Genomic DNA, 8508 nt, shown 5'->3' with positions numbered 1-8508 from the left:
ACACAACTTCTACATGTTGCTACATGTTGCACAACCTGGCCGCAGACGAGACACGGATCAGGATGATCAGCACCGCTGTATCCCTACAGTAAAATTCGACTATTCGACCTTGCTAAGGAGAGGACACGCATCCGCTGTCGTAGGCCGGTCGTGCTGCAGAGAAAGAGGGGGACTCGCAACATAGATACCATAAATCTCCTCGCTGCGCCGGTACGAACAACGAAATTACACTAGACACTCATATGCACCCAGCATTGCTCGGACGAACGGTATCAGACAAAGCACGACGTGAGCGGTCAGCGTCATCTGAGAAGCACCCTTCTCATGCCAAGATACACGGGTGTGATAAGAAGCGCGCGCGATGGATAATAAGTACATGGATCGCTTGCACAGAATACCTTGCCTCTACCAATATCGTGTTTGCATGCTGCCTTGAAAATATGACCTTGCAGGATGGGACCACCCGCTAAGAAATGAGTCTAGTATGTGGGTGGAAAGGACACATTACGCTCTCGTTTTGGGTTGCAGTTTGCACTATGTAGCTGCGTATACGTTGCTGTACATTAAACCTTACGACATGCCAATGGACGCAACCGGTGTAACACACAACGTTCAAGAAACGATTTGAGGTTCAAATTGAGAAAGGACCCAAACCAGTTTGCTTTTCTGATTGAAATCAGATCGCGCGTTTGACCCACCCAGCTGGCGCAACAGATGGGCGTGGACGGCGGCGCGCGATGTCGACGCTTAGATCCGCTCATTTTACAATTTCAATTGTACTCGAACGATGAAGATTGTCCTCATCTTGTCGGTCCTCGCGGCGGCGGCCCAGGCCAAGATCACGAGCTCGGCGCTTCGCAAGCTCGAGCAGGAGCAGACGTTCACGGCATTTGTGACCTTCAAGCCGTCGGCGACGACGGGCCTTGAGAGCCTCGAATCGACGCCGATTGGTGAGCGCCGCGAGGTTGTCTACTCGGCGCTCTCGGCCGCTGCGGTCGAGCACAAGGAAACACTCTCCAGCGTCGTCGGTGACCGCAAGGTCAAGGCGTTCTGGATCACCAAAGCCGCGACGGTCGAGAACGTTGACCGCGCGCTCGCCGACAAGATCGCCAAGCTCGACAACGTCCTCAAGGTCGACGTCGTCAAGACGATCAAGGAAAGCCCGGTCCTCACCAAGAAGGACGATGGCGCCGAGAACTCGCCCGCGGATAACTCGCGCCCGACTGGCATCCAGTGGGGTGTCACGACGATCGGCGCCACCGATGTCTGGAAGACGACCAAGGGCGAAGGCATCATCATCGGCTCGATCGACTCGGGTGTCCGCCACACGCACGAATCCATCAAGTCCAAGTGGCGCGCGGCCAAGGGCTGGTACGACCCGTACTACCAGACGGCGGAGCCCAACGATTTCAGCGGCCACGGCACCCACACGATTGGCACATGGTCGGCGACTACGGCATTGGTGTTGCCCCCGGCGCGCAGTTCATTGCTTGCCTCGGCCTGTACAAGGGCAGCGGCACCAACGCGGCCTTGATCGAGTGCGCCGAGTTCATGATGTGCCCGACCGAGACGGACGGGTCGCACCCCGACTGCAAGAAGGGCGCCAACGTCGTCAACAACTCGTGGGGCAGCGACTCGAGCTCGGATCCGTGGTACCAGGACGTCGTTGACGCGTGGCACAAGGCGGGCATTACGCCCATCTTTGCCAACGGCAACGAAGGCCCTGCCTGCGCGACCGCCGGCAACCCGGGCAGCTACCCCAACGTCATCGCAGTCGGTGCGATTGGCTCGCGCACGGACGACCCGACGCAGCTCGCGTACTTTTCGTCCAAGGGCCCGGCCAAGTACGTCGACCGCTTGAACCAGGTGCACACGATCGTCAAGCCCGACGTCTCGGCGCCCGGCTTCTTCACGTACTCGGCCGTCAACTCGAGCGACACGTTCTACGACTACAAGGCGGGCACGTCGATGGCGGCGCCGCACGTCGCCGGTGTCGTTGCTTTGCTCAAGTCGGTGCAGAAGGACTTGACGTACGACGAGATCTACCACTTCCTCACGACGACGACGGAGCAGGCGATCTTGCAGGCCGAGCCGGAGAAGTGGCTTCTCACGCGCAACCGCACGCTTCCGGGCGCGCCCAACTGCGGCGGTGTCGACGACAAGGTGTGGCCCAACAACCGGTATGGTTACGGCCGCGTCAACGTCGCTAAGATCATCAAGGACGGCAAGCTCCCGGCCGCCCCGGCGACGCCCGCCCCGACTGCGGTGCCCACACCGGCCGAGTTCTCGCTCTGCAACTACAAGCACAACCTTCTCTCTGAGTGGAACGGCCAGCTCTTTGTCGACACGGAGAAGAAGAACTTGAACGAAAAGTTCTGGTACAACTTTGACGACAAGTCGATCCAGTCGCAGAGCAGCAACACGACGTGCCTCGACGTGTACCAGGACACCCAGGGCGCCAACAAGCTCCGCCTCTACACCTGCACGGGTAGCTCGGCGCAGAAGTGGGACTTCGAGCCCAACTCGCACAGCCTCCGCCACTTGACCGTGCGCAATCTCTGCCTCGAGTCGGCCCACGCCACGCCCGGCGCTGCCCCGTTCGTCGCTGAGTGCACGGGCGGTGTCAGCCAGTGGTTTACCAAGTGCCAAGACGCGCCGGCGGCCAAGAGCTACGTCAAGCTCATCACCAAGGACCAGAAGGTTTTCTCCGAGTTTTACTCGGGTCTTTACGCCAACTGGGCCTCGGACACCACCAACGAGCTCTTCACCTACGACGCTGCGGCCAAGACGCTCCAGGCGGCTAGCAACGGCGAGTGCCTCGACGCCTTCCGCGACGGCGACAAGTTCGGTCTCCACACGTACGCCTGCGACGCCACCAACGGCAACCAGAAGTGGATCATCGATGCCGGCAACCACAAGATCAAGCACGCGACGCACAACAACTTGTGCTTGGACGTGGACCCGACCAACCCGGCGCACGCGGCGCAGGTCTGGGAGTGCCATAACTGGAACACCAACCAGTGGATCGACGCTGTCGCGTACTAAGTAGTCTGCTTTTGCATCTTTGCGTAGACTGGTATTATATCAAGTAATACTTCATCTTTTTTGATTCCATGCTTTGTCAATGTTGGCACAAGTAAAGTAGAGATAAAGTGGTCTTTTGATTGTGGTACACCGGTCTGACGGAGGAAGCGTTGGTGGCAGAAGCGCGGAGGCGATCCATGCTTGATGCGCGTTTTTAGACAAACGATTCGAGACTAGCACCCTTCTGCATTTCAGCGCCGTCTGCGCTGCGCGGCAGTGTGGAAGACGACAACTCGTGGAAGACGAACCTTTTGAGCAAAGCACTCGAGGTTTAGGTTGTCGTGAACATGAATGGCCTCGACGGCGGCTCATTGTGGGTGGCCTTGGCCCTCGCCACGACTAAAAAGACGCCCCTCTTAGTGGCCAACACCAAGGCCATGCTTGATAAAAGGTCTCTCTGTGACGACGTCGCACCGGAAGCCTTCGACAGCCTTGCTGCGTGCTTGAAGAAGTACGCGTAGACCAACACCGTCTTCTTGATATGTACTATGTTTATGGATCTGCATACATATATATACTCGGCGCTTGCGCATGGGCGGCGGCGCCTCCGCTGGCTCGCGCCGTTGTTGCGAGTGAAGGAACCGAAGGCCGTCCGCGTCGCTTGGCGTCAAGCGTACGCGCGCGTCTTGGAGAAAGCTCATGGCGACCGTCAGCGATTCTTGCGAGAGCTGCGCCTCCTGCGTCACCATGAACTAGGTACAAACGATTCTTCAGCGGGGCTTCGTTATACAAATGAAAAGGCGTACCATGGCGTAGAGCGGCTGCACAACGACGTACACTACTGCTCTCGCCGCAGGAATGCTGGAAATGTAGTCAAGTCTTTCTGCACTTGGCGCGCCTGGTCCTGCGTCACCGCGTTTCAGATGGGCATCGAAAGCGACGTCCAGCCAGGATACGCGTGGCGCATTTCAAACATATCGGCTGCGTTCAGCGCGGAGAGTGTCGTGTTATCGCGCTTCGAATGGCCGCGACGAGGTCAACCAAGGCGTGGTGGGCTCCTGCGCGCACGTCGACGAGCTGTGCCTCGAGCTCCTTGAACCTATTGGCACAAATTATTGAGTTGGTTCAATATGATGGCAGAGCGTTTGTACTGGGTTGCGTGCGCGTGGGCCAGCGACATGGACGGCTTGGTGGCGGCAAGACGGAGCGCGCGCTGCGACTGGATGCGGTGGCTCGTTCGCATTTGGATCTCGCGCAGCGCCGACGCATGCATCGGTCGGCCGCAATGCAGCTGTCCAAGCAGCGTCGTGCTGCGGTACATGCGCTGCCGGACGTAATGTCTCGAGTGCATGACCATGCGGCGCCGAAGGAGCTGCTGGAAGAGCGGGATGCTCCGGAGCAACCATCCGAGTGTCGTAGACCCACTCGGCAATCGGGATGCACTCGGCGGGCTCTCACGGCTTGACGTGCACGAGGTGTTTGGACGACAGGACGTAGTGCTCGCCTTTCCCCGACGTCGCCGGCGTCAAGTCGTACGGGCGGCCGCGCGCCGGGTCCGCGACCGAGAAGTAGAGTACATTCCAGTGCTTCTCGCAGAGGAAGTAGTACAAGACCGCGTCTTCGATACAGTGCACGCACGCGAGGCTGCCGATTTTGACGGGGCTCCCGGCCGCCGGCGTTCGCTGGCGACAGCGCGCAACGAGCTTGGCATAGAGCTCCTGGTTGTCGTCCTTGAGCTTTTCCAAGCTCGCAATACACACATGGATGGACGCAATGCACGCGGCAGCGATGAGCATACCGCTGGTCGGGAGCGTAGCGCTTGGTCGGCGATGCAGATAGGCGGCGCAGGGTTAAAGTCGGCTGGCTCTAGGCAAATCTACCGGTAGGATTGACGTGCTCATCCGCTAAGGTGCGTCAACTGTTAGCTGCCCAATCGTCTCTCGTAGGTCTTTTTTCGAGCTACGTGATTGGCTATCTCTGTTTATACTTGATGTTTGTATCTCAATGAAATTTCATTCCGCTGTTGGCGGCGCCAGTATACATAGTGTGCGCGTGCTGGCCCCAGCACACGCACACTTTGTATGGCAGCATGCCACAAGAGTACTCTTGCATGCCAGCACTGCTGGCATGCTGCCAGCCAGCCATACTTGATAAAACCCATGCAAAAGTTGAGTGCCATTACTTGTGCTCTATTATACTAGAGATGGTGACTAGACACACGCATCACACCGGTCACTGACTTGAGGCCAGCAACCAATCCAACGGACGATGGTCGCGGCGCATCGAAGCAACGTAGCCACGAAGAGCACGATTGCCGCGCTCGAGCACGCGTCGGCCGTCGCCGAGATGCGCCGCAGCTGCCACCCCGTCGCGGCCGACGTTACTGTCGTGGTGGTCGAGACCGAGCCTACGGTGGCAATGCTGGTCGAGGCCACGCCCGTCGTGCGCGCCGCCAGCAGCGCGAAGCCCATCGACTCGTCCACGCAAAAGCCTTCAAGAAAGAAGACGAAGCCGAAGCCTACGAAGAAGAAGCCGAAACCCGTGGGCGCCAAGGCCGCGTCGGAGCGGCAAGACTGCTTCCGAACGGCCATCGAGGGGGCGGCGAAGGTCCTTGAGCTGCAAATGGAAGCGTTCGAGGAAGAGGAGCTTCAAGGCTTCTTGGTGGCCAACGGCTTGAAACCCGGCGGTGCGCTGCCGTCGGCCGTTCCTCGGCAAGTTCCGACAATTCTTTAAAACGAAGGGCTTTGCGATCGACGCCGCGGCGTACATGGATCACATCTCGATCAGCCTCTTCTCCAACAATCTCGCTGCAGACCTCAAGAAGTACTGCCGTCCTCCGGGCACATTCCACGTGACGACGATGGAGCACAACTATGTCGATCCTATCAGCGGCGAGCGCATGTGCATGCAGCACACGACGTGCGTCCACGCCAAGCACAATGACAAGTCGCTCGCGTTCCGGTATTACGATCCAGAGGCGCGCAACAAGTGGCGTCCTCTCACGAAAAATACCTTCAAGGCTGGCACGCAATTGCGCTGGATTCGTCGCGTCATTCCTTTACGCGATCGCACAACGGACGACGAGTAGTTGAATAACGACATGCATAACTTTTACTCGTACTAGTCGTTTATCAAGAAGAGCGCTTGGCAACGGTGCAGACAGCACCATCGCGCGACAACCCTCTCACGCGACGCGTTCTGTACTACGCTGAGTCAACGCAGCTACGCAAAAACATGTGTACGTACTACGTGGGAAATCGCGTGTACCCGCATCGCTGCAATCAAGGCCACCGACGCGGCTAACGCATGTAAATCGCCCATACTCGCCAGAGTGCTAGATCACACGTTAGAGAGTCCAAAATGATGTAGGTGGCGTCGCCGTGCGGGCTCTGTAGCGAGAGAGAAGGACGATCTCGGTGCTCATGCCATTTGGGCTCCGAGTACAAAAGGGAGACCAGGCCAACAGCAAAAGCACAGCCGTGGGTCGCGCCATCCAAGACACGGTTCGTGGTACTTTAGAACCGATGGGACTCATATATGCGGATATGGTCTCCAAACACCGCGCCGACGCTCACCGACGCCGCCGATGGCCATCGCGGCCAAAACTGTTACGCTAGCTCGTTCCACTACATATCACAACTAAATTATACACATGACAATCGCTTTCAATGTGGTCGAATCCAAGATTTTTATTCCAGAGAGCGCAATTACTCGCATTATGCTATCTAATAGGCCACCGCGTCGATCCACTGGTTGGAGTTGGCGTTATGACACTCCCAGACCTGCGCCGCGTGCGTCGAGTTGGTCGGGTCCACGTCCAAGCACAAGTTGCTGTGCGTCGCGTGCTTGATCTTGTGACCAGCCGCGTCGATGATCCACTTCTGGTTAACGTTGGTGGCGTCGCAGGCGTACGTATGGAGGCCAAACTTGTCGCCGTCCCGGAACGCGTCGAGGCACTCGCCGTTGCTGGTGACCTGGAGCGTCTTGGCCGCAGCGTCGTAGGTGAAGAGCTCGTTGACCGAGTCCGAGACCCAGTCGGCGTAGACGCCCGAGTAGAACTCGGAGATGACCTTGTTGTTCTTGGTGATGAGCTTGACGTAGCTCTTCTCCTTGACGTTGTCGCACTGGTCAAAGTACTGGCTCACGGCACCGGACGAGCACGGGGCGACGCTGGGGCCGGCGCCGAGCTTGGCGGCGTTCGACGTCAAGCAAAAGCCCGACTGCGGGTGGACGATGCGCTTGGCGACGGTGTCAAATTTCCAGATCTGCGTCGCGTCGCCCTTGCACTCGCGGAGCGCGACGGCGTTGGTGTTGCTCGAATCCTTGATCAGCGACAAGCAGCCATCCTCCGAGCTCGCCGACTGGATGATGTTGTACTTGAGGTCGATGACGAAGCCTTCGTTCTTGTTGTTCTTGATCGTGTCGATGAAGAGCTGGTTGTTCCACTCGGAGAGCACCGTCTTCTTGTACGTGCAAAACGACTTGATGTTGGCGAGCTGGGACACTGGTGCCTTGGTCGTTGGCGCGGGCGTCGAGACAAACTTGCCGTCCTTGAAGATCTTGTCGGCATTGATGCGGCCGTAACCGTACCGGTTGTTGGGCCATGCCGTGTCCGAGACGCCACCGCAGTTGAGCGCGCCGTCGTACACCGTGTTGTTGACATCGTTCGTGTACCACTTGGCGGTCTCAGTCGAGCATGTCACGGTCGGCGGTCGTCGTCAAGTGCTCATAGATCTCGTCGTACGTCAAGCCCTTTTTGACCGACTTCATCAAGGCAATGACACCAGCGACGTGCGGCGCGGCCATCGACGTACCGGCGAAATTGGCGGTGGCGTGGTCACTCTGGTTGGTTGCTGAGAGAGTGAAATAGCCAGGGGCCGAGATCGTCGGCTTGACAACCGTATGCTGGACGCCTCTCTTGTCGCGGTACGTGGCGGGGCCCTTGGACGAAAAGTACGCGAGCTTCGTGGGTTCGTTGTTGCTTGAGCCAATGGCACCGACCGAAATGACGTTGGGGTACCCACCGGGGTTGCCCGTGGTCGCGCAGGCCGGGCCGTTGTTGCCGTTGGAGACGACCGGAATGATACCCGCCTTGTGAAGAGCGGCAAACGCGTCTTCGTAGATCGGGTTGTACTCCTTGCTACCCCACGAGTTGTTGACGACGTGGGCGCCCTTAGAGCAGTCGGGGTTCGAGCCATCCGGCAGCGTCGGGCAAATCATGAACTGAAGGCACTCGAGGAGCGCCCAGGTCGAGCCCGTTTTCCCGCTCAGACCGCGGCACGAGATCCACTGCGCGCCGGGGGCAACACCGTAGCCGTTCTTGCCCGTCATGGTGCCGATCGTGTGCGTGCCGTGACCATTCAAGTCCACCGGAAGCGCTGAGTAGTCGTAGGGGTCGTACCAGCCATGGTCGGCGCGCCACGAGTCCTTAATGAGCTCGTGCGTGTGACGGGCGCCCGTGTCGATGAGTAGTCGTAGGGGTCG

The 8508-nt window shown here is 58.6% G+C and overlaps 4 protein-coding genes across 4 annotated transcripts; 2 read left to right on the top strand and 2 right to left on the bottom strand.

Annotated features, from left to right (window-relative positions):
• Nucleotides 1-787: 787 nt before the first annotated feature.
• On the top strand, nt 788-3045 carry SPRG_15005 (hypothetical protein; the record flags this gene model as incomplete). The annotated part of the gene is made up of 2 exons (XM_012354849.1): nt 788-1462; nt 1510-3045. 2 exons carry the CDS (start codon nt 788-790, stop codon nt 3043-3045), a joined length of 2211 nt encoding a protein of 736 aa, XP_012210239.1.
• Nucleotides 3046-3943: 898 nt separating this feature from the next.
• SPRG_15004 (hypothetical protein) lies at nt 3944-4820 on the bottom strand (the record flags this gene model as incomplete). Its single annotated transcript, XM_012354848.1, has 4 exons — nt 3944-4039; nt 4093-4123; nt 4176-4415; nt 4483-4820. The coding sequence occupies 4 exons, from the start codon at nt 4818-4820 to the stop codon at nt 3944-3946; spliced, it is 705 nt and encodes a 234-aa protein (XP_012210238.1).
• Nucleotides 4821-5164: 344 nt separating this feature from the next.
• SPRG_15003 (hypothetical protein) lies at nt 5165-6144 on the top strand. Its single transcript, XM_012354847.1, has 3 exons — nt 5165-5191; nt 5239-5727; nt 5765-6144. The coding sequence occupies exons 2-3, from the start codon at nt 5293-5295 to the stop codon at nt 6110-6112; spliced, it is 783 nt and encodes a 260-aa protein (XP_012210237.1). The 5' UTR covers nt 5165-5191; nt 5239-5292; the 3' UTR covers nt 6113-6144.
• Nucleotides 6145-6749: 605 nt separating this feature from the next.
• Nucleotides 6750-8355, bottom strand: SPRG_21483 (hypothetical protein; the record flags this gene model as incomplete). Its single annotated transcript, XM_012354846.1, has 2 exons — nt 6750-7709; nt 7786-8355. The coding sequence occupies 2 exons, from the start codon at nt 8353-8355 to the stop codon at nt 6750-6752; spliced, it is 1530 nt and encodes a 509-aa protein (XP_012210236.1).
• Between the last annotated feature and the right edge of the window lie 153 nt (nt 8356-8508).

This window comes from Saprolegnia parasitica (assembly GCF_000151545.1).
Source record: "Saprolegnia parasitica CBS 223.65 unplaced genomic scaffold supercont2.186, whole genome shotgun sequence".
Classification (NCBI taxonomy): domain Eukaryota; phylum Oomycota; class Saprolegniomycetes; order Saprolegniales; family Saprolegniaceae; genus Saprolegnia; species Saprolegnia parasitica.
Note: the sequence above shows the minus strand (reverse complement) of the source record. Positions and strands in the feature narration are given on the sequence as shown.

Excerpts from the sequence above, each read along its gene's own strand:
- SPRG_15003 (XM_012354847.1), top strand. The coding sequence starts at position 5,293 with ATGGTCGCGGCGCATCGAAGCAACGTAGCCACGAAGAGCACGATTGCC. Across the intron at positions 5,728-5,764 it reads GCGGTGCGCTGCCGTCGGCC|GGCTTTGCGATCGACGCCGC; the intron begins GTTCCTCGGCAA and ends TTTAAAACGAAG.